The sequence below is a fragment of the Dendronephthya gigantea genome, unplaced genomic scaffold (assembly GCF_004324835.1).
Source record: "Dendronephthya gigantea isolate DGI-Jeju-01 unplaced genomic scaffold, DenGig_1.0 000000F, whole genome shotgun sequence".
Taxonomy (NCBI): domain Eukaryota; kingdom Metazoa; phylum Cnidaria; class Anthozoa; order Malacalcyonacea; family Nephtheidae; genus Dendronephthya; species Dendronephthya gigantea.
The window spans coordinates 7,042,932-7,068,987 of NW_021163010.1; the positions used below are offsets into that span (position 1 = coordinate 7,042,932).

A 26,056-nucleotide genomic window follows, 5' to 3' on the forward strand; every position below is an offset into this window, starting at 1 on the left:
AAGTGGGGGTATTTAGAACATAACACGTGACACTTACAATTTTCACATGTTTCAAAGTGATGATAATAGATAATGTGTTTAACCGTGTGATGTTATGTTGGTCTTATTTTAAGACTTTTTCGTCATCCATAGACATAGTCTATTTTCAGGAATGTGGTGGCTATAGTTGTGAGAGGTTCAATGTGTAAAAGTGTCTAAAAAGTGCATTTTGACATGAAAATAGACGAAATCATTATACTGTGTATTATGCGAACAATTATAAAACGCATAGTTGAACGCATATGAAATAGACTGAACACTGTTCCAGAACAATACGTGCATTCCATTACACACACTTCTCGCACAGTGTTCTGAATTATCCAGAACAGTAAATGGAGCAGCCCTCTAGTACCTGAATAGTGAATACTCAAAATAATTTGGAGTCACGTGGGCAGCCTTTTCCAGGGCCTTTTCTTCCCATCTAGGAGGAAGCCCTGGGTACGAAGTTGCGAATTTATTAATGCTGAGCTGTCGTGTTGTGACACATCATGATTCCATCAAATAAGTCACAAATAATCCCAATAGCCAAAATAATGAAAAAGTCGTGTTTGACAAGACATTGTATTTATGTGTTGCTCATATGAAGAAGGTTACCACGGTTTTCGAGAAACTAAATTCACTCGAAAATAGAGCGATATACGTATAAACAAAGCCCAGAATTAGTCTGCATGGTCTATAATACTATGAGGTTATATCGTTCATGGATTTTTCAAACCATGTGCAGGTCGAGGTTTGTAACTATATTTCTAACATCGTTGACGACTAATAACCGACAGAATATTGTTAATTTAACGTAGTTCAGGTCATTCGGTTGCCCGCATATACTATCGACCAATTAAAATGTCATGCTAAACGCTCTGGAATCTTTGCCGTGCATGGAATGATGGAAAGTTACGAAAGTACATATAATTATGACTAGCTTACCCCGCTATTCGTCTCCGTTGATGGCAAGCCGGTGTAGACGAGAATTCTTATTGTTGTGGCAAATCAGTAATTCTAGTAATTCCAATAACACATAGGAGCGTGCACTTTCCGACAGAAATTAACATATTGTAACACTGACGACATCATGGAAAACTATACTTTATTAACGCGAAACGTTATTTAAATATATGTGTATATACTTAAGCAATCAATTAACTGCATTGCAGTCAATTTAACTCAAAAACAAGACGGAATATAGATCAATATATTATATATACCTAAACTTTGGAGTGCCAGCTTCTAATGTTATAGTTATATTCTCATTGAGCAATATTACTTTGGTCAATTTCGTTTTGTTAGATTTGTATTTTTGCAGTTAAGGAAATGTTGATTCATGCCATTAGATGAAATATAGATATTTATATATATACATTACATAAGACGCGTTGGTAAAATTTTCCAGCCTATAGTATACTTATATATAGCTACACCATTTAAATGACCTGAACTACCTACAATGTAAAAAATGATACAAGCCTTGAGTCTTTACCCGATGATTCACCTATGTTAACTATAGATTATTCCAGCCTCGTAATAGAAAATCATTCAACCTTGCATTCAGCTATATATGGAGGTCATATAGTGCATAATTGTATATTTGTATAGGAGGAAATTCACTTTGCAGTTTATTATTCCGATTTTCGTGTTCATCGGCGTTTTCTTTCTTCCAATTTGGCATCTGGTTTTTAAAACGAAAGAGGAAGTTCTCGATCAAATATATATAAAACGTGAGTGCATAGCAGAACTGGAGTTCGAAGACTTACCCGCAATAATAAAAGAGAGTGTTGGTCAAAATCTAAAGTTGAATGTAAGTGAGACGAGGTGCACCGGAAAACCGACGATAACTGCAAATTGCACTGCATTGGTTTTCCCCCAAATTATCAACATTTCGAAGGCATTTAAACGATATTCCGCGAGGAAATACGTTTTTCCGTACTACCAATACACCGACCAACTTTCGGTAAACACTCGTGCGTTTCTTAGCCTCTGCGCGCAAGCTGGCACAACGGGGCGCAAGGTTGTGAAACCCTCAGTGAAACAAACGAGGCTTCGTTCTGACGATTCGTGGCTTCCCCTGGACACTTATTACGATGTTAAATACTTGGAAAGCCTATTAGCATCTTCTGGTTATGCCGAACTTGTGGACAAGATGGAGTACCTCAAGGAATGTCCGCCAAATAGCCCGGATCATGTAAGCGTGCACTTCATTGACAACTCGGAAGCATCGATGGGTTTCACTAAAGCGAACTTACGCTTGGAAAAAGGTTTTTACAACGATATAGTGAAGAACACGTCTCGAAAGGGTTGGACAGAATGCGAGTTTTTGGATAGAGCTATGGCGAAAACTCCTGGCAAACAGTACTGTGTGAACGGAGATATCATACAAGATTGGAAAGTCTTTGAAAGGGATGTTGCGAAGAATGAAAAATGCCTGAACATATTCGTCTGGCGAGGAGTCGAAGGTCCTACATATCGCTTGAAATTCAGTGAAGACCGTATGAAGTATTCATCAACCGATCTTGCATTAGCTTTGAAGCCAGGGCAGCCTGTCATGGAAGAGGTCGAGCGTTTTCAAAATGAGATACTGTCACAAAACTACATTGCGGTGTACATACGAAGTGAATTCATGTTGCGTGAATTTTCCATCAGTTATCTTCGAGACTGTATTCAACTAGTACTTCAGGTTCGTATTGCACTGATTTTCGACTCTTTGAATTGCACATTAGGCCTAGTTTTGCACGTCGCATTTTGATCGCGTAAAATGCAATTCGTATACAATGCAGTATAGCTAACAGCTTTTTGAAATTTTCTCAGCCATTCACTGGCCTTTCCATATCAATATAATGAAATGGTAATAGGAATCTTAATGAGGTTTATCATCTCATTATCTGATGTTTAAATTGCATCCATCAACGCGAGCAAAATGCATGCGAAGTATTTTTGCTCATAACTTTTTTACAAAATTATTTACAAACCTGGTTCCATGTTGATGACAATAATCACAGCTATACAAGCCCATGCAGGCATAAGTCAAGAGCTCTGAAGTCGCCTATGTTTTGATTTGGAATGTACATACATGCTCGTATTTTAGAATTAACTATAACCAATTATAGAGTTACCTAACAAATCACAGTTTAAAAAAATATCCGACCAAAAATCTTTATTACAGGCCCTGTTTGCTCTAAAAAGGATCACAGGGTTATCTCGTGTTTACGTCGCCACGGATATGGGTGAATACGGTTCGAGCTGGCTGGTTCGCTTCCGGAGTAAGAATCATTATGATGAGAATTTTTTCAAAGATGTTCATGATGATGTAGTGAAACAATCCCAAGGCGTAACCTACAGACCCCCGTCTAATGTGGTTGATCGCGGTATTATCGCACTGGTCGACCTAACTTTGTTATCTCGGGCGCGACATCTCATAAGTGCCGGGCCTGGAACCTTTCGAGAAACGGTCGCTGCGAAGTTTTTAGAGAATTGTCGAAGCGATAAACAGACATTGTCACAAATCACCGTCTGTGCTGATTACAAAACGAGCGATTAAAAACCCGCTCTGCCATGCTACTGCGATCTTCTCAACGGATGCATGTCGAATACGGACTGTAACTCATTCTCGATCAGTTGCGAACGAACTGATCGAGAATGAGTTACAGTCCGTATTCGTGGTCTTGAACCCGAAAAAAACAAAGGATATGTGGATATGTTTCACTGATTCAATCCCAGAACCACCTCGCATCCGAAGTGGAGATGAGGAAATAGAAAGGGTTGATAGTTTTGTTAGATACTTTGTTGCCGGACTACAGAGAAAACTCATACGATCTTACGGAAAAAAAAAATATGTATAGTTAGCTCTCTTTTAATATTGTAAATATTGTATGTAGCTATTGTATATATTTCTGTAAATTCATTGTACTTTTTACCCAAAGATGGAACAAATAAATTCATTCATTCATACCAATAACGCGTGCATGCATGCATGTGCTAACAATCTTTCGCCGTACTTTTTGAAAGGCATGCAATATTTCCTCGTAGCAATAGAAAGCATTCTACCATATAATCTTTACGATGAGACGATTATTTCACTGAGTTTTTGTTCAAAGGTAGTAAAAGCATTTCTAAGTTCTAAGTTTTTAAGTTTTAAAGCAGTTCTACTCGTAACTATATTAACTGATCGACTTCACAATCATACATATTTGAGTAGAATCAAGTATCTAGGGCTTTGTCAACTACATAAATGTGCTACGAATAGTTTTAATACTTAAATTTTTAGCGAAATTTAAACTGGTTTTTTGAGGTTCACCTATAAACTTGGTTTGAGATAACTGCTTCTTCCCAATTCAAATTCACGGATAAACAGCTATAATCAGTAATTAATGAACATAACTTCAAAGGGTTTCATACATTTTGCGATCCACATATCAAAAAATAAAACTTTTCGACGTTTTTCTCAACTCTTAGTTTTTCGAAAAAAATATTCCACAAAAATTTTTTTGCGAATATGAGGTTTCTCTCTGAGGTTCCTCAGAATATGACGTTTTTCTCTGAGGAACATGAAGTTTTAGGCTGCATGTGGCTTCATTAGTTCGGTGAAGTGCAAGGGGGCTTACCGCGCGAATAAATACTAGGTTACCCATAGGTGGAAATGCTGCCTGAATAAAGGAATACTAAATGGTTTTCCGTGCAGGACTGCGTGATACTGCACGCGGGAAATTGCGAGACTTTCGGAAAGCGTGAAAAAGCACGAGCCGTAGGCGAATATCACGCAATCCTGCACGGAAAACCATTTAGTAGTTTCTTTATAAAATAACTACAGTGAAACGACGGTCAAATTTTCCGCGCAAAGCGGCATTGTAAACTTTGCGTACAGGATTGTCTCATACTGCACGCCTACGAACCAATCAAATTGCGTGTTTCATTGTAGTTTTTATATAAAGCATGATCATGTTCGGATTGCCAATCTCGTTCCTACGGGAATTCTGTACGAAGGGTGTTTAGGGAGTCTCTAAGGAGAGTCCAGTGTATGAAGGCTGTTCATCTTAACCTGGTTCCTAGTTGAATTTTTAAATATTCCATTTAATCCCAAGTATTCGCTATTTTGGTTGCTATTTACTTATGGAGTAGTTTGTTCGCTGATCTATCAACCCTTTGGAGTAAAATTTACCTGCATGGCATTGTAGTAGGGTTCAAAATTTATCTCTTTGTTAATCTACATGGCCAATTCGTTGTATATGGCCTGAAGTATATTTCTCGCGTTTGCAACGTTACGAATCCCTACAAGAATAATAAATTCGTTGGAATATTAAGCGCGCGGATACAAAGGTGGCAGACTATAAAGCATCTTTGTCTTCCCATCCAATAAAGGTTCAATGAAAGACTCTCTATTGTCTTTTTATTCAAGAGTATCGTGACGTGTATACGCTTTGCCTTTGGGAAAACATGTATATACAAAGATATATAAAAAGCGGTTGGCGGTATAGAAAAGTCAATACGATATTGCTTTTCAATACGATTGTGGGATAGACGAACTTGTAGAATAATAAATATCCGCTAAAAATTTCATGTTTTATAATGAATGAGCAGCTTCGGGGGCTGGTTTGGGGCATAAAGATAAATTATGCACATCACGATTCACGAGTAACCTATCTATCTTGAAAACAAATGTCATAGCATTCGGTATAGAAATATCGAGATTATTGATTGTAGGACAAATATATTTATACCTTTGTTTGAATGATATATAATGTATTTTGTGAAATTTAGACCAGTCCCCGCTTTGACAGTCCTTCCGAACTTTTATCCAATATTTTTTACTTTAAAAATAATATATAGACTTAGGGCCTGTTTATATGATCCCGCCTAGCCGGGACGGGATAGTTTCCGAGATCCCGCTTGTAATACAAACACTAATTAGTGTTTACATGACCACTTTTCCATCCCGCCTAGGCGGGATCCCGGCACTTCTTGCCGGGATCCCGCTTAGACGGGACGAGAAATTGCCACATAAACACTCCATCCCGCTTGGCCGGGATGATTCGCGATTAACATACATTAGGAGCATGTGTATATATTGGCATATTCGTTTTCTACAATAAAACATGCTGTCGAAGGAACCTGCACTACAAAATGAACTCCATATAAACACGCCATCCCGCCTAGGCGAGTTTCCCGGCTAAGCGGGATGAAAACATCCCGTCCCGGCTAAACGGGATCATATAAACAGGCCCTTATAGTAGTGGAATTAATATATATGCATGTAATAACCACGGATTAAAACGTTACGCATATATATGCAAGCATTCATTGCAAGTAACTCTCAAATTACCGGCCGTCTTAGACCAAGCAATCACCTGTTTAACTTGATGAAATGAAACCCTTTTTATTGTAAATTTAAAGAGTGCTGGAACAGGATACGGCGCTTGTGAGTAATAAGAAGGAAATATTAGAAGGAAAATGGAATTGTTTCGATTTTCTTTCTCCTCGTAATCCTGAGCTCAATAACAGCTCAACAACAGCAACAGTTTTTAAACCACGAAGCACGCATGAGCAAGTATTTATATGAGACATCCCAGGCAATAGCTAAAAATTTTAAATTATCCATAACTTATATTTCGCGATGAAATGTGTGTATATATATTATTGTGAGACTGTGAGTACACATATTGAGTTTTACAATAGGCGTATAAGCACAATCTAGTCGTATACTAGCTATACCTATATCACAAAATAATCAGAACAATAAGCATAAATTTTCGCCATTACTGTACATACATGCAGTTCAAGGTGATTCTAAAAACGCCATAAAGCCAATACATCAGTCCTCTTAGGCGGATGGATATAAATATAACTATATTGCGTCAAAGAGCTCGTGTTACAAAAACGTTTTACCTCGCAAAAGCCTTTGTTTGTCACACAAAAGGGTTTTCGTAAAACTCCACGCTCAAGTTGTATTTAGTTTGTATAAAGAGATCCTGCACATCGAAAGGCCTTACAGAAAGTTAACCACTTTACGAGTTGCCAGAGTGAAGAAAATCATGTCTTTGAAAATTTTCGTTTTAACTTTGCTGGCGTGTCTTGCAACGGCAAAAGTGAGTGAGTAAAAGACAAATGTGTTACAAAAAGAATCTTTAAATAAATCCTATATTTGTTCATAAGAATATAATGGCACGTGAGTTATAAAGGCTGTCTTGCGTTTATAGTATACATGCATGCATACTGTGTATTTATACGTTCATATACCTACCTGGAAATTCGAAATAGTATAATTTATAGTCAACTGAGTTTTTATATTTAGTCGGTTTATGACGCCTTTTGTACCACCATGTTGCATGCACATAATTTCTAAGTGCAGAACATGCATGCGGCACGTTTTTGATAAATAATTATACCTCATGCATATATCTGGCTTTTCTTTAGTACGTATAGCCAATATAGAAAACAATTTCCGCGTTTCTATATAGTGTAAATTTCGAGGTGACTATTGATTTTTTCTACATTCTGGTCAGTGCATCACTGCATGACTATAGGCTAGCTTTTTGATGCTTTTTTTAAAATAAGAAACTTGAAGTAATTATAAATTTTTATGAAATTGTGTTTATTCTTACTTGTAAACACCTCCGAGGTGAAAATGTATATATACTAGAAAAAGGCTCGGTGATTTCAAGCCTATATTCACTTCGGTGATTACAAGCCTATATATTATTCACTCCGACAATCACGCGTGGCAGTTTGGGAGAACGAGAAATAATCAATGGGATTCCGTTTCATTTTTTAAGATGAATTCAACAACGCGGAGGAAACTCAAGAGACATCAAATGATGAACAACAAAAAATTGTTATGGAAGACATGAACATTCAAACGTCGACTGATCTCACAACCGTTGCAAATGATGACCCGGACAGTATCGCGAATAAAGGACGTATGTTTATTCACATGCACTATCTTCTCAGTTGTATTCGTTGGAAATATCATAATTTAGGAGTTATGTTTGCCTCGACACTTTTCTCGATATTATAAGACGTATTTTAAGACTTAAAACTAGAAATTGCTATACGTGACTAAATATATAGAAAATAATGGCCGGAATGTATCCAAACAAAAACTATTGAACACACGTAGGAAGAACCAATCAATCTAGACTTATATTATTTACGGATTATATGCTTTCGTTTTCCATTTTAACTTTTTAGTGTGTCACTGGGGCATCAAGGTTTGGCACAAGCCTGGCATCGCCATTCGTTGTAACTGCATGAAATGGTGAGTGAAATAGTTTCACTAGTCGCAAGTACAAAAATTACACAAAAATTGATACAAAGATCAACGCCAGGCAAATATGGTCAGACATACCCGCACACGAGTTTTTTTCCTTAGGTAATAGACCATTCTTATAATGACGTCAAACGCGGAAAGTCTGATGATACACGGAATTGGATTGGCTCCGCTAAACCATCGAGCTAATCAAACTTCGTGTAAGATCAGACTTTCCGCGTGACGGAACTGATCCGCGTGATCAGACTTTGACGTCATTATGAAAAAGGTCTATTGGACATTAGAGACAGTGCGTATAGCTATAGTGCGCATTATATAGGCTTTACGAATAACGTAGCTCGACGATTTAGCAATTTATTCAAGTGGTCGCAATTCAAAAGAAACAGGCAAAATCTTTCGCATTTTACGTGGAACCACGTCCTAACACCTCCTATATAACTTCCGCGACCTCATCTTTTTAACCTATAGTACGTGTCAGACGGGTGCTAATTGGGCCTGCGCATATGAATTCGCATACTGTCCATACTTCTGTAAGTATATATCGCACAGCTGGAATCACTTTCGAGATTTCTCTTTAAAAAATACAATCCGCTACGATCAAATTCATTTTGGGTTTTTTCAACTTTTAGATTGTGGCAATGTTATATTCAATCCCGCCAAGCAAATCTGTTGCTCCGGTAAAGTGTACGAGAAAAAAGGCGGCCATATGTGCTGTGGCTACTTCTATTACAACCGCGCAGTAATGCAATGCTGCAATTACTACTCCGTGAAACCGAGACGGGCCGTGTGCCCTCGTTTTAAAGTCTAGAACCCAATTTCTCGTGGCGAAAATCATATCAAATCTGGCTGTCAATTGTGTAGCGACTTCATTGATATATTTTTCGAATCAAATATAGAATTGAAAGAATATCTATTGTGAGTGGGTTTAATATTGCACGGCGGATTATTATTTTCACACAATTTTAACCATCTCCTATATATGCATCTTTTACCTGTAATATAAATATCTTTCTACATAACATTTGGTTCTGTTGCCACATGATAGCAGCCGTATAAATTACTTGACAATTACTTGAGTTTGTGGAACTGTAAAAAACTTGGAACAATATAACTACGTCGACATCTTTTATAACTAAATTGAAGGTGGTTTTTCTGAGTTTTCGAACGTTTAAGACTGGCTTATTAAATACCTAAATATCTGGGAATGTTTAAAAACAATAGTAGAAGTAAAATACGTTGATTTGCTAATTCGCATGCAGAAAAATTATCAGGCAATTAATAGAGTCAAAATCTCAGCTTTTTGCTTCATGCTTTTGCATCCACGAAATATAGAACTGAACCATAAGAGTTATCGTTCCAGGTTTTATTACAGTTCAGTTGTTAGACATTGCCTCGCCGTGCATGTGTATTTTTGACGCAAATATAGCTCGATTTCGAAAGGTATGCGACTGGGTTTCAACCTCTAGCTATAGGCTACAACAAATTTTAAACGATTGAATTTAACATCTTGTCGAACAACGTAAACAGTTAGGTTATACTTACATATAAATTATTTAACATGATGTCACCCTTTTCCAGACCTCGTTATGATGAAGAGAAGTCTTACAGTATTGACTCTTTTCGACTTTCAAGGGTATATCTTTGCCGCTCAGGTTTAACTTATTAACAAAATCGGGAACACTTTCAGCAAAAGATGATGCGTCCTTGGTTTTAAAGCGATGAAAATAAAACGCCATACAAAACCCAGTCATAAAAGCATCAAAACCAGCACGGTGATTTCCCGTGGCGGTGTTCGTCGGTTTTTTCGTTTCTGATGGGTTTTCGGATTTGTTCGACTCAACGGCGATATCACAATCCGCACCGCCGTTTATTTCACAACTTTCATCATTTTCACATTCTTTGGAAGAAATATTCTGTTTTGACTTTCTATTTCGTTTCCGTTTCTTCTTCTTGGCCTTCTTCTGCTGTTCATAATTCAAAATGACATCAATGTCATGCGACATCTCACATTGCATTCCTTTAGGACAATAGCCATGCGCCTGTAGGAAGGAGAAAGGATTTTTTAGAAGTTTGGAAATCAAAATTGAACATTTCATATTTGATTCATGCATAAAGTCTATAAAGAATAAAGTGCCTTGTCTTTACATTTGCATGGCATTTAAATACATAATATATTATATATAGCTATATAATTTGTTAAATTTGTTAAATTTGTTATCCTTCCAGTCGACACAGGGCTGAGTGGTCTATACCCTCTTGAAATAAAGCTGCTCAATCCAGGACACTGGTACATAACCAAAAGTTTGGCAAAATCTATGTCAACCCATATTCTGCGCGGCCACTATTACACAAAGCAGGGAGCGAAAGGCCTAGATTACTAGGCTAAACCCACCGCATACTGCTCGCAAGGTAGAGCTGAGCCCGCAGACACTGATATCTTGTTGATAATTCCATTGATCGAGACATCAGCGGTTGATGGATAACTACAGCATTCAATAGTCACACACGTTTTACCACTTGCTTCATATTCGATATTTTCGCGCCAACTAAGGAGAAATGGATGTGAGGAATTCGTCCTAACCCAAACTGACTGAATCTGTAAGTAATTCGTGGAAATTGGGGCAAAGGAAAGATCAGTGCATGCGTACTATAAAAGTTATATTATAATATAGCTATAGTAAATGGAAATACTGTTATGGATATAATGATACAGTATGCATGACAGGTTATAATAATTATAATCTTTGACAATGTCCAATTGATTTCATCACCTCTAAACCCGGCTAACAGAAATAAGATTATTTGGCATACTGTACCTTTTTTTAAAAATGTAATTCAGGTAGGTTGCGGAACAACCCGCGTGAAATTCAGCAATGTATTTCGTATCTATTACTCCAGCATTAAACATTACCGAGAGATCAGCAAGAAAGGTCGATAATGACGAAGGCAAATCAGTGTAGAAATTCTGATATAAGAACACGAGATCCATTATCCCATTGTGTAATGCAATTGGTTTGGAAGACCTCAAGATTTCGAAAAACAACTCTGATATCGTGTTTCCATCTTTTTTGGCATCCTGTAATATGTATATATTCAGTCGTCGGACTTCTGCTCTGACACCGGGGCAACGGAGTGTATGGGACGTAGAGTAGATTGAATTGAGATATCATATTTCAATGAAGAGAGAACTCGCAATGGTTTTCGTGAAGGCGGGAAAAATTAATGTAAGATTTCATGCCTATATTTTGTCCCACCTATCGTATTAAGTTATCAATATTTTCCCCTCCTAGCTGAGATTTTCAGTATAGGGAGTTTAAGATGACACAACGGCCAACGGGTATACACGGACTATCTTTAAGCAATTTTTTACATATTCCTAAGGCTGAACATTAAACTAGCGATCATGACTACGACTTATAAAATAATAGCACTAAGGCATGCGACGTCTTGAATACATATGTTCAAATTTATGTTATAATTAGTGAGAAATGTGAATCGTTATTAGATGCATTCCCCTTTATAAACTTAAGGCCTTTATCGTAAATTGACTGAAATAACTTGAAATATTCATAGTTAATTATTTCACTAATAAGTAGTGGGTTGATAGTGAATTACAGTACACAGTACGTTTTTTTAAAGTGACGAAAAAGTAATATAGCTAATGCATGCATGCGTCGAACAGAACGTATACTAGGTTCACAGAAAAGACTATTTCGTGATACCTGCATGCATGCACGCACTAAAGCCAAAGGCTCATATCTGAAATATCAGCAGGACAGAAATTTCTGTTCCGCGATCAGTAAATGTGCTTTTAGCATATTGAGTTATGCATCAAAATGGTGTCATAACAAAAATCGTATACATATCTAAATTTTGAGTTGGTAAATTATAAGAATATCCAAAACACCCGATGCCAGAGACTTACAAGTGTACAGCTCCCCATATATTTCAGTGGAACAACTGCTCCGTTGACACACTGTCACGTACCTTGACGTTAGGCGTAGAGTAAGGAATTGCTTTGGCATAATGTGTATTGAAATCAAAACCATGCTCCAATAGAAACTTCAATGAGGCAGGCTCGACAGTGAAACTGTCTTTTCGCAACAGCATCACGTTATATGTTTGAACAAAAAAATCAGAATTTCCTTTTCCAACTTGTGTATTTTCAGCTCTTTTCTGGAAGACTGAAATCCCCACAGACAGTATAGAACGTGTCTTTGCAATGTCGCAAAATGCCTTGTATCTTTCATTCGAATCTCTGGGGTGGAAAATAATCTCATTTAACAAAGACGTCTGCTAGTTTTATTAAAACAATTTCTGAAATTAAGATTCTATTAGGATTACCTTGCCATGGTGTCTTTTCTGTTACCTATACCGCTCATCTCCTAATAAAATTATTGCAGTTAGAGACAAGATAGTATAGCAAGAACTTAGACAACTTTGTGGAATTCAAAAGAACAACACATTAAAAAAAGAACAACACATCTTAAAGACATATATTATCAATGAATTATGATGATGTCTAAATTCTTTATGAATTTAATGCATGGTTATTCGGGGAGAAGACACGCAGCAATTCGTCTTGCATTCCCAGGCATTCAATATAATAGCTCATAACGTCTCAAGTCTGATTGCCAATTCTACAAACCTAATTAATGTCAAACCTTGAACCATAAACTGGCTTAATGATTTTCTCACCCACAACAAATAATTAAATTACACGATCAAAGTTTTTCTGGTTGAAAAAATGTGCCACCTGGAATACCTCAAGGAACATGTAATTAGGTTCTTGTCTAGAAATTATCTATGATCTATGCCCGTCACTCCGTTAGGTAAATAGAATCACGTATGTGAAAGTTTGCAGATGAAACCACCAGTTTAGAACGTTAACTAGCTTTACATTATCAGGAAAGAATGCAGCAGGAAATTGATCGATTTGCTTAATGGTCAGCAGGAAATGATCATATGTTTTAGAAAGACTAATATTCCAGCATGAAAGCTAATACAAGTACATATTAGATAACCTACCTTTTTAAAGAGTTCAAACAAAAAAACTTTAGGACTTACGTTGACAAATAAAGAAACATATATTTGACATGTGTAAAAATAATGAGCAAAACGTTTGTACTTCATCAAGCGATTTAAACAGGCTAATGCAGATGACAAATAAAAAATTTTATGCAGTGGCATCACTAGGGGAGGCAAGGGGTGGTATTTGCCATCCCCATGTGCTAAAATTAGGTATCTTATAACATATGGTGTATGGGAAAGGGGAAAAAAAGTGAATTCCCTTTTGCCTTTCATTAAAGCCATGCACACATCTTCACACCAGTGTTGCCTCCTCAGGAATCAATTAAACCTATCAATCTTATTCATGTTTACATATATCATAGAAACAATGGTGAACAAAAGAATTACATTGGGCATACAATGAATATATGAATATGCACCCCCCAACTAAGCTTTTAGCTATGACCACACCCCTGACCCTCTAGTTCTGGACTTCTAGACAAACCAAAAACTACCATACATCTTCAATATTACTCCATACCCCTGCGACAAAAATGTACATTAAAACATGCTTTCTTTAATTCATTGTCACTGTGCACCCTACTGCCTAAACCTATCCTCTGTGAGAATTGCCGTTTTATAGTCCATAGTTTAGATTATTACCATGATTGTACATATATAATTATGTCTCACCAGATCAAGTGCAATAAAAGTTGCAGACTTAATAGCCAAGATAAGTCCTGGCCAATATTCCCTGACATTTTCCGCATGCACATCAACCACGGGAATATTCCTCTCGGCCATATAAACGAGATCAAATTCCGTAAATTTAATGATACCCCTACTTTCACTACTTTGATCAACTCCACATGTACATGCGTTTTCAGTGCTTCCACAATTGATTTACCAAATTTCCTTTTGAGATGCTAAAAAATCCTTTTTTCTAAAAATATTTCCATGCCAAAATTTCCAAATTTCCTTGCAAATTCCTTGCAAATAGCGGCCTTAATGGAACAAATTTTTCTCAGTGACAAAATAAACAATATTTTTTTAAGTGATACATCTGAAATATATTCCATATACAAAAATACTTCCAAAATTCATCCAAAAAATTGGTCACTTTTTATTAAATTAACCACAGAAACTTTGATAGAAGTGTAAAATAGGCGTAGAGTATTTGGGGAGGGGGGGCTGAGGGCTAGAACCCCCCGAGAAATTTTAGGGTAAAAAATTTACTAGGTAATAATTGCATCATATTATTCATTTAGCAATGTTGAATCTTTAAAAAGACATCCTTATATACACATGAAACAGTTTTATTAGTGAATATAATAACATATAATAATATATCAAACAACTTAGAAAAGCAATTCTGAAATACGAAGTTTAGATCCGCAGCCACTACTTTCTGTATTCCTCATTTTATACAGGGAGACTTTTAGCTCGGCTTACATGAAGTCTATACCTTGGTTAGCCAAGTTTTAAGCCCCCCTCCCGGAAGAAAACAAAACCCTACACCTATAATGAGTGAGGAAAATGGTTATATACTTGAAGAACCAAATCTTTGCAAACTTATTATTTTTTATTCAATTTTAAGTCTAATATAAACAATTTTCAAGATTTCCTTGCAATTTCCTTGCCCAGGCTAAAATTTCCTGGCCATTTCCTCCTCAATTTTATTTCCTTGCCTTTTTCCTTGAAAAAGCCAAAATTTCCTTTTGCAGGGAAATTTCCTTGCAAGTGGAAGCCCTGTGCGTTTTATTAGTTTGGAACACAGTTTTAGGACAATCACTCCAGTAATACATAAAGATCAGTGTTAAGCGAGCTGAGGAAATTAGCCAATCAGAAGCCAGAACCAGTCTTCTGTTTGATATTCATATTTGACTTTTATAAGGAAAAAGCCACTGAGCTATATAATGGAATATAGTGGAAAAAGCGCGAGATTCAATTGGAGCCCGCGATTTCGCTCACTGGTCCAAAGCAAAAGCCATCAAGCATGCGCAGAACGGAGACAAGAGATTTTGCCTCTGACATGTGTGTTATATGTAGAACGTTTTGGAACGAAAATTTTAGCAAGAGTAAAGAAAATAAAAGTTGCTGGTGATCTTTAAAACGGATTTTACTTAACCGCAGTTTGCTAGAAGTGAGGAGAATACATAAGCTGAAAATCGCTCAAAGATATAATGAAGCTTACAGCTGATCTGATTTTGCAGTCAGCACAGTTTACAAATGCACTCAAAGACAGAGAACTTGATCTTCGAGGTATTTACTTCGTTTATAGTTTGATTCATGCCTTTTTTGCCCTGGAACTAACAGTACTGCAAACAATTGTGATAATTTCGTTCGCTGTTGGGAAACTGCTTCAAATTTAGGTAATTAGGAAATGGGAATGAATTAAATGTTCGGATAGTTCAAATCCACGAGATCAATCAACAGTCCACTATAAAACAATACTTATATATAAAGTTGTCAATTCAAACTACGAACAAGACGCCGGCTTAGGCGTACACTCGTGCTCTAGGGATTGTGTTCTAGGGACTTAATAGCATTACTTGAGGGACACAATCATGGCGTGTTGTGGGAACCTATAGCGTAAGTTAAGGCTTTATGGTTACCCTGGCCTGGGAGGACTTACACGACAAAAATGTATCACACAAGTATAAAATAATACATTTACATTATTATCACAATTCACAAATGCCGATTATAGGTAGCCTATAAACAATCTGCACGGCGTGACATATTACTGTTTCAATGCTTCTATTATATCCATATTGACTGCAGACTGCAGTGTTTTAGTTCCGACGAAAGCTTTCAAAAATCTAGTTGTAATAGTATTGATTCGCATTGTTCGTAATGTCAGTCGACGGTTCAAACATTTAGGTATTAATAAGTGTGATTTATAAGCATTTGTAGGTCTAAAACTGCGAAAACATCGATCATATATCTTGCTTTCATATAGGAATTTAAAAATATACATCGCACCAAGGAATATGCGTTAAATGTTGCACCGTAGTAATGTCTTCTGTGCAATATATTTTGCCGTGTTGTTTGTAAAAGTGGCTTGTATTGTCGAATAATTACATTTCGTCATACATTACTGGGTCAAGTGCGCAATGCATTCTGGGTCATCGAGGTCCAAAACGCGACCGACACACGACGAAACCTAGACTCGTGCCCTCCTAGAGCACGAGTAATAAGTGATATCAATTCTTGCAACTTTGTGTCAAAAAGTGCTTCAAGAAAAGTACAGTCATAGTTTATTAATCCACCATGATCCATCACTATCAGTCATTTTTGTATATATAGGTTACAAGATTCCAGTCATTGAAAACCTTGGAGCAACTTTGGTAAGCTACAGTTGACTTAGCAAGCTACAACCCAGCACGATGAGAACATTTCCTTCCCATGCAATAGAAATGTTAAAATAATAAGCAACACAATAATAAGCAAACAGGTCACTTTGCAAAGCAGGCCAACTTGCTTAGCTGGGTCAACAACATTTTTCTCTTAATTAATTAACTTTATCTGAAAGGTCCTATAAATCAATATAATAATATTTTAAAGATAAGTTGAGAAATACAAAGTTTAGGTACCGTAGGTAAAATTGAAATTGATAAATATATAGAATATGGCCCATAAATGGCATGACTGAACAATATTTAATTGATTTTAGCAGTGTGAGAATATTCTAGGATAGCATTAATCCAATATGTTTGCTACTTTTTATATACATGTTGAGAAATGGGAAGGGGACCCTTTCTCAACATGTCAAAGGTAAAAAGGTTGGGAAAACTGGAGATATTAGTGGCAAATATTGTCAGTAATAAAGGGTTTTCAATTCACTGCTATTGTGTTTTTAGGACCAATTTGACACAATCAATTTCTCAGATAATGATATCAAGAAACTTGAAGGATTTCCCTTATTAAAGAGATTGAAATGTCTCTTGCTGAATAACAACAGAGTTTGGTGAGTATTCATGATGAAAAATCTGTTATCTATTAGTGATGTTATCTATTATTGTTGCCATCAGATGTTATATAAACAACTCCTCTTTTACACTGTACATTGCATGGATATTATTTTTGCAAATAAAGATATTTATACATCCTTAATATACTGATGGGTAACACAAAATTATGCGTTCTCCCAGATCACATTTAACTGAATCTCTTCTATTAATGTTTCATTTCTCCAAAATGCAAATTACACAGCATCATTCTTTCCTGGTATAAATATCTTCGTATTATTTCATACATTTCAACAAGGCTTATGAAAATGACCCAGAAGCTATTTTTCCATTCTGAGATCTTTCAATTGAATAGTCAATTGAAAAATCCTCTTATGTATAATAGTAAAAAAAATGTAGCTACAGGGTCATTATTGCTTGTTAATCTTGATTTGATTAATACCTGTCTATGAAAAAGTTAAACCTAAAAATACATGTACCCATGTAAATTAGGTTACTTTAAGTGTTTTGAATGAGATCTAATGATTTTATGCATATATATTTTTACTGCAAGTGTGGATGGACCAAATTGAGGTAAGCTATCGATGGCGTCACCCAGAAAAATTCCTTAATTCCATTGTTCATAGATAATTTATTCACCAAATCACTGCTTGGAACAATAGACGTTTGAAATGCATTATATTTTGAATACTGGTAGTCTTAATATTTTTGCTGTGAAAACAGGCCCTAAATCTTCAATCTGCCATTGTTTTAGCATTTTTTTTGTTGTTATCGAACAAAAATCACTTGATTAATGCAAGGCACATTTTCATCAATATAACAATTTCCAGAGTGATAATGTCATATATTCAAATTATATGTTTACAAGGTAATGGTGCTTCAACTTAGTCAATACTCAATTCCAGATATGCAAAGAAAAAAGTACTTCTAGCTGTGGAAAACATGAGTTCCCAATGCATAGCTAGACAACTAAACAGGAATTTCAGGGTTTTTATTTTCAAGCCAAAAGACAAATACCAATCTACAAAGTTCTCTCTATTTAAAAGTCTTCATTTTATGTAAAAAAATCTGACTCAACAAATCATAACATTGTGTATGAAGGTCTTGTTTTGTTTACTTTGTATTTTTGTTATAGTCGAATTGGTGAAGGATTAGAAACATGTTTACCAAATTTGGAAACTCTGGTCTTGACCAACAACAGTATGCAAGATTTGGTATGTGACATGCTAAACATGTTTAGAAGTACTTTGGCAGATGAGCAGATTTTCCTTCTTTCATTGTTGATTGCAGAAATCATCCATACTTGAAATTTAGTATAATGCACTGCAGTACATGATTTACAATACTTTTTTTTTACCTAAAACCTTTACAAAAGGATTTGTTTAAAGTATAGTAGGGTGGTCAAAGATTTTATTATATCTGTTACATCATTTGAATACAGAAACAAAGAAATAAATTCATTTTACTCCTTTTTTTCTATATAGAGTGATTTGGAAACATTAAAAAGTGTCAAATCATTGAGATATTTGAGGTAGGGTCAATCTTACTAGTACTATATACTGGCCTAGCTTCAACAAAAGTTATATATAGTATACAGATATTTTTTATTTGCCTCTGATGATTGACAATGTATTTTACAGAATGTTTTTAGTATAGTCCATAATGTCCATTCTCCATAGTATAGTCCACTCTCCATTGTCCATAATGATAAATATCAAAGAAAAGAACCATCACTTATTCACTTTAGATAAGAAAGTATTGTATGATAATACCACACAGTACCTTAAATTTCTATTCATGGCTCAGTTGTTTGGTGTTAGTTATTTTGTTGCCTTCATCACTAAACTTTCCTCGCTGACCTCCCATATACTAGTAGACAAACGTCCTTATGGGCGCGTTCTCATGCATGCCCACAGCTTTTGGCAAATCTAAAATGCAATATACAGTGCATTTGGTTACCACTGCGCATATCACTGTGCATTTTCTCGTGCAACGGCCGCTTTGTTGAATGACGAGCCTAATTCAACTAGCTGTTGATATACGAAACGTATTATTTTAGCGCTTTTAAATACAAAGTCATACAAGTTTCATAATCACTATCACTATGCTCGAGCCGAGGAGCTTCGACTGGTCAATTTCAGGTTTTCCGTTTGGAAAATTGTTTTACTTCTTTTATGACGGCCTGATTCAGTCTCAACTTATGAAAATTACCAGTGAATATTGTTTATTGTAGAAATTATTACTGTAGTGTACATCTTACTTAACTTTTTCTTCAACAAGTTTGGAGAAATTCTATATACCATGCATGTATATGTTGTGAATGAAAACTATACACACTCCGAAAAGCTTCAGTTTGTCCTCAGTAGTCATGCATGGGCTATGTAACTTATGCCATGAAGGAACGACTCTTTTTTCGCAACTTTTAAACTGCTCCAAATTTGATGGGATGGCACATTTAGCACTTTAGCACTTAAGGTAGTCTTGTGTGCCGTGTATACTTACATTAAAAGACTGGCCTGAGACCAAATCATTCAGTTGACAGGTGATTAAGGATGTCCTTAGTTCATGCAGAAATCTGTTTTCGATAGAAACCTAAAGGAAGAAGTACAAATACGTTGTGCGTTGTTGTGCGTGCAATGCAGTACGCATTTCAAGAAACGAAACAGAGTCAGCTATGGGGTAGATAAGAATAGATTGTGTTGATTAACAATAACGAGAAACAGCTGCATGACTATTGGGCTGGTGAAGATTTTAAATGTAGCTACTGAAGTAACATAACTCAGTCTAGTAGCCTATACGATATCAATATTTTTCACACCGTTGCAAACGTGCGCGGACAATCGTTCACAGGTCTGTTTTCCCTAGACAAATGTGCTTTTAACAAATTTCATTTCATTAATCCCCGCTAACCCTCTCAGGACATCGTATCTTCAAACAAAACCGCCGAGACATGCAGATGCTTAGGCAAGTGTATTGTGTATACTGTAAAAATTTTGAAACATTGCATGTGTAGCTCAGGCCTTCTACATACATGCCGCTTTCTCATGTATAGGCTAAAGCATTTTACAAGCAAGAATGCACGAGAGCTACGTCCGAGGCACGTTGTGACTTGTGCGTATAACTCTTTCACACGTGACTGGACCGTAGGAAAGAGTCTTTCAAAGAAATTATGTTTATATGCAAATTATGGTCTCTTCAACGTTTTATGAATAAAGTGCTAATGAAATTTGATGGAATTGCGTTCTCGCTAATTTTCTTATTAACATCGTATCTACACATATAGTATAAATCTAACATTGAATGGTTGCGAGAAAATATGGATGTACGTTCTCGTGGCAAAAGAATTATCTCGAATTCACACCGGTATTTAGTTGCATCGGCTCTCTTTTGTAGGTTGTCCCTCCATCACTAGTATCACCTGCTGTCCATTCTAGATGACAGTTTAGACGACTGTTCCATTCTTTCACCTGTTGTCTCTCTTTAAACACACAATTTTTTCGTTCTCCACAATAAATCGATGGGCCTCGATTATTATTTCCTGAACATCAAACTCCTATTTGCTGTGAATATCCTTTACCTCTTCTGTGGGACCGGGTTGAATTTCCTGGTCATTCTTAGTTTCTGGAGATGCGCACAACTACGAAAGAAATTATATCATTTCATGGTCATGGTGTTGTCGTGCTTCGATCTCCTTGCTGCTTTTATTAGTCATGCATTGATGGCAACCGTCGCGTTGTTGTCGTTCACTGGAAAGTTCAGTGCATACCCAAAATGGGTGCGAATCTCATTGGACTCTTCAACAGTTTTTCTTGGTTTTTCGTTACTGGCGATGTTAGTAATGAACTTTGAAAGATATTTGGCGACATCGCATCCTATTTTTCACCAAGTCTCGGTGACAAAGAGAAAACTATTAACCCTTCTTGCGGTACTAATTACCGTCGAACTTTCCCTGGTGTTGATGTCTATAGAGGACTTTGTAATTCCCCAACAAGTTGTTGCTCCAGTTACGTTCGCTGCTATATTTCTCCCGATGATATTTTTCAACTTTAAGTTGTTAGTCGTCGTAAGGAAATGCCGTAAAAGCAACAGACTTTCAACCGACCGAAAGAAAAGACTCTCTTTGAAAAATGTATCGAGTTGTCTGCTGGTTGTTGCCTGTTTTGCCGTGCTCTCTATTCCATTGTGTGTTTATATCGCGCTGGCGAACAATTCTGAGAAAAGAAACGCGTTTAACAATGCAAACATTGCGGGTTTCTGGAGTATAACTGTAATCTCCATGAACTCGACATTTAACTGCTTGATTTTTTACTGGAAAAACAAGATTTTACGCACAGAAGGAATGAAAGTTATAAAAAACTTGAATATTTGTCAATGGAACCGTTTCCTATCCAACAGTTAGATGTTCGTCAGTATTGGAAACGTAAATGTTTATTTGAATTTATGTACATGTATAATGTATATATATGTTTATATATATAAACTGCGTTTAAATACTTGAGAGTGCATGTAGATAGAGCATATATAAAAGTATTGCTTACCTAAAAATAAAATCGTCCACTTCAGTCTGTTTCATCCGCGTGTAGGAATCTTCAGGTGGCAAAAAAATAACAAAATTTTCTTTGCGGGAACGTTCTCCTCATCAAAATCATATCGTTATTTTGTCTACCACCTGAAGATTCCTATACGGATTAAACAGACAATAGTGGACGATTTTTGATAAGCAATTATACTTATGATACTTGTGAGTAATGTAGATATATAATGTATTGGCAGCTACAAATATGATAGTATAGATCTATTTACATAACATAGCACAAGTTTTTTTGTACTGTAAAATACATCATACAGTTAAATAGTCATCGGGATTACAGGGAATATTGTGCTTCACCCCGCACGCAGCTACAATGTGCAATACTGTTCCAAATACATAAAACAGGCCTCAGTGGACAAAGACAGTATATCTGTTTGTCAACCAACCAATTTTTTTTACTTTCGGGTGAATCTAAGTTTCTTAGCTAGGAAGAAAATGACCGCGAGCTTGGGCACTATTAGTTTTGAGGGAAATTTTAGCCTTTTATATCGTATATAATGCATATGATGGACCTCAAAATAACGTTCCCGCAAATATACAAAAGTGACCTTTATCGCCATTTTTGCATTATTTAATGTTGTTGTTGACGTCTTATTTGGACTGATCTAAAATCGATCTAGGTTTTCGATCTCTGTTATATACACTATATATGATTTTGTATATACAGTATAAGCACCATACGTACATTTACATAACAATATTTTGATATTTTCAGTTTGATGCGTAATCCTATACTAAATAAACCAAACTACAGATTGTACGTCATCCATAGTTTGCCTCAACTTAGAGTCCTGGACTTTCAAAGAATAAAACAACGGGTAAGATGTGCAAATGTTCACACACAATATATACTTCTTATGGCGTCCAACTGTAAAATTCTGATGTTCTTATCGAGTGTGAGAAATTTCTCACTATTTATGGCGACATATTTTAATTTCCAAAGAAATGGCATACATTGTAAAATAGATTGGATACGTTAATACATTGGAAACTTCGTGTGATCCTAGCTGTCATCTTTTCTTTGCCTCCCTCAGGAACGCGAAGCCGCCGCGAGGATGTTTAGTGGGAAAAAAGGAGAAAAACTCGTGAATGGTGCAATGAAAAGCAAAACCAATAAGTATGTCGTACTCTACTTTAGCGCAATTTAACAGCAGTCATGCGATGCTTGACTTTACATGATGCTTGACACATGACTTTAAATAAATGCAATGTTTCCCGCCAGGAAAACAAGTGAAAAATTGTTGCCCGCATATTGTCATAACAAAGTTTTTTGAAATGAAATTGTCGTGCATGTAACATGCATGTTTTTGTTCCTATATAACAAAACACTTAATGTTCGCTACACCTCGGGAAATAGTGAGTTTTGTTTTCCCTCGAGTCTCAATGTTTCCCTCGACTTCGTCTCGGGAAACATTCAGATTCTTGGGAAAACAAAACTCACTATTTCCCTCGGGAGCATACATTAAGTGTATATTATACATTGCTAACAACACGGAGCAACACGTGCATGCATGTGCATGAGATAGCGCATTGATTAGCGACATGCACTAAAAGCAAACAGCCGAAACAAAGATGCATCGATGAAGGAAGCAGATAGTGGACGTATAGAGAGAGGAAAGAATACACATGCTTTGATGGAAGTTATCGGTTTTAAAAACCTGCATGGATATGTGTAGCTCTATATAGCTAGAATATAACGCTATCCACCGTATGATTTTTTTAACCGTTGTAAGAATGTTACTGCACAATGAAACTGCGTATAATATTCATCTCACAATCGATGAAGATACCGCTAATTTTTAATCGGTCTTAAAAATTACTGTCCAGTGTCCAGTGGATAACGGCGCTGAGATTTTCTGCGAGAAAAACCTTTTACCTGTAAAATATATCGCATGAAATAGGCAAGCATGTTTAGTCCGTATTCTATAATCTTCCTTATTGTACTGTTCCGTTTAAGATTTGTTCCTGGGGCGCCTCTTGTTAATCCTCCAGCCCCACCGCCGAAAAATCCACAACGGAACAACATTGCTGCAATCAAGGTTTGCAATTCTTAACATTCTAGTATAAAATCCAATACTTTACAACCACGCTCAAACTGATAGCAATTTTTGCGACAGATAGCAAGGTTTTGTATTTATATCATTGTACAACTACTGGCATGTTCGGTAGCACTCGACTCAACTTATAAAACAAGACGTACGGCAGGTCAAATATATATAGGAAAACAATTCCCGTTAATTACTTTTGTGATTCTGCAACATCTGTTCTTACGCGGTATAGGCAAACAGGGAAACAGTAAACTCATTTAGTCACTCGGCTAAGTTTATAGAGTCAATAAGACTAGAATGATTCCGAAGTATTTTTGCATGCCAAATGTTATGAAATCCGTTTTTGATGCCATATATATCTATATATAATCCCCGCACAATTGTTGAAATATAGGTTGAAAAAATAATCTTTTTCTTCCTAGGCTGCCATCGCTAATGCTAAATCCCTGGAAGAAGTGCAAAAACTAGAAATGATGTTAAAAACTGGCCACGTACCAGAAACGCAAGAAGCCATGGCGGTGGACAAAAGTTAAACTAGAATGGCCCTGGACTAAAGGAATAATAATACTTCGCGTGATGCATTGTATATATCAACTGACATACACTGCTTGTGCTCTGTTCACTAACTATTCGCCATTGGAGTTGGTCAAAACTAAGATTTGGGAACTACATTGCTACATTCTATATCATAATATGTATCGTATGAACATTCGCTAAAGATCTCTTTTTATAAATATATAGTAACCCAAGTTGTTTATATAAAGTAGTATTTTATCACTTTTTGCCATGCAGTCTTTTCGCCGCCATGTCTAGTTCATTTGCCTTTATATGTTGTATTTTCAAATATATAAGTACATACAAGAGTATATATAACGTTATGGAATGTATATGACAGTTTCGATTTCTTAAACCTGGCCAAATTTTGTGCAATTGTCGTAAACGACTTTTTTTCATATTGATCCATGTAAATAGGTGAACTTTTCAGTCTCAAGAATAAAACTACAATAAATGTCTGCATGTATATGTCATAATACACCATTTCTGGAATCATCTCAACCAACTATCCAAGCTTATCATCGTGAGTACCATCTTAATTGATAAAACTGTAATAAAACATTCAAACTCATGCAGGCTTACTCTTTAGATACCAAATTAATTCTTTGCGGTTTTTGAAATTCTTGGCAAGCCATTCTATCCTTTTTTGTCCCAGAATGTAAAGTAAAACCCATATAAATCCCAGCAGGGTCGTTAACGACCCTTTTGGTATCTAAAGGCCTTTTCCCAGCTGTTCGTGTACGTCGTATACATGCCAAATAGTACTGAAATTTCGGAACGGTAGCTGCATGTATCATGATCATTTACTAACTGGTTTAAGGTGGCTCCCTACAGTTTCTCGAAATTTTTAGGTGCACATTTCAAACGGGGATATTCAGCATCTAAACGTTTGACTAGAAGACTAAAATTTTATGTAACTTTCTGGCAACATACCTAAAGCAGAAATCTATTCAGAACGTGCGCTTGGCAGTCGTTGCTATAGCAACAGAGACGTTTCAAAATGGCCGCTAAAAAGCATTTAATCGAGTTTATATCGCAAACGAGTTCGGTGACCCCCAATTTTTTTTTCATCATAATTTTACTCCATGTATGGTTTATCGATAGTAAAGTTTTAAAAAAATTCTGTCTAGTGCGATTTTTTTAAAGGGCTAAAATAACGTTTTTTGCAATAGAAAAAAACGCACTAGACAGAATTTTTTTAAAACTTTACTATCGATAAAGCATCTAGGGTGTGAAATTATGATGAAAAAAAAATTGGGGTTTACCGAACTCGTTTGCGATATAAACTCGATTAAATGCTTTTTAGCGGCCATTTTGAAACGTCTCTGTTGCTATAGCAACGACTGCCAAGCACAAGTTCTGAATAGATTTCGGCTCTAGGTATGTTGCCAGAAAGATGTATAAAATTTTAGTCTTCTAGTCAAACGTTTAGATGCTGAATATCCTTGTTTAAAATGTGCATTAAAATTTTCGAGAAACTGTAGGGAGACACCTTAATTGACATTAAAACGACACGCGCGATAAATTTATTAGGATTATCTCTAATCCTAAATATAACCCTGATTCTATATAAGCTAATTTTATAAAGAAT

At 36.1% G+C, this 26,056-nt stretch overlaps 3 protein-coding genes across 4 annotated transcripts; 2 read left to right on the forward strand and 1 right to left on the reverse strand.

Moving 5' to 3' along the window:
* The first annotated feature begins 679 nt into the window (after nt 1-679).
* LOC114521277 lies at nt 680-9,105 on the forward strand. The gene is made up of 7 exons (XM_028541653.1): nt 680-769; nt 1,630-2,707; nt 3,194-3,263; nt 7,797-7,940; nt 8,212-8,278; nt 8,759-8,820; nt 8,920-9,105. Exons 1-7 carry the CDS (start codon nt 708-710, stop codon nt 9,096-9,098), a joined length of 1,662 nt encoding a protein of 553 aa, XP_028397454.1. The 5' UTR covers nt 680-707; the 3' UTR covers nt 9,099-9,105.
* LOC114516689 (target of EGR1 protein 1-like) lies at nt 5,220-14,168 on the reverse strand. Of its 2 annotated transcripts, XM_028536244.1 has the most exons (7): nt 13,994-14,168; nt 12,635-12,675; nt 12,278-12,548; nt 11,107-11,366; nt 10,683-10,836; nt 9,833-10,329; nt 5,220-5,295 (listed from the first exon to the last, which is right to left on the reverse strand). In XM_028536244.1, the coding sequence occupies exons 1-6, from the start codon at nt 14,102-14,104 to the stop codon at nt 9,844-9,846; spliced, it is 1,323 nt and encodes a 440-aa protein (XP_028392045.1). In that variant the 5' UTR covers nt 14,105-14,168; the 3' UTR covers nt 5,220-5,295; nt 9,833-9,843. The 2 variants fall into 2 exon arrangements, with proteins under 2 accessions (XP_028392045.1, XP_028392038.1); XM_028536237.1 differs by lacking the exon at nt 5,220-5,295 and having other exon boundaries at nt 9,215-10,329.
* Nucleotides 14,169-15,317: 1,149 nt separating this feature from the next.
* LOC114516619 (U2 small nuclear ribonucleoprotein A'-like) lies at nt 15,318-24,667 on the forward strand. The gene is made up of 9 exons (XM_028536149.1): nt 15,318-15,562; nt 16,610-16,650; nt 17,164-17,270; nt 18,407-18,485; nt 18,756-18,802; nt 22,578-22,680; nt 22,897-22,979; nt 23,820-23,901; nt 24,333-24,667. The coding sequence occupies exons 1-9, from the start codon at nt 15,484-15,486 to the stop codon at nt 24,441-24,443; spliced, it is 732 nt and encodes a 243-aa protein (XP_028391950.1). The 5' UTR covers nt 15,318-15,483; the 3' UTR covers nt 24,444-24,667.
* The last annotated feature ends 1,389 nt before the right edge of the window (nt 24,668-26,056 follow it).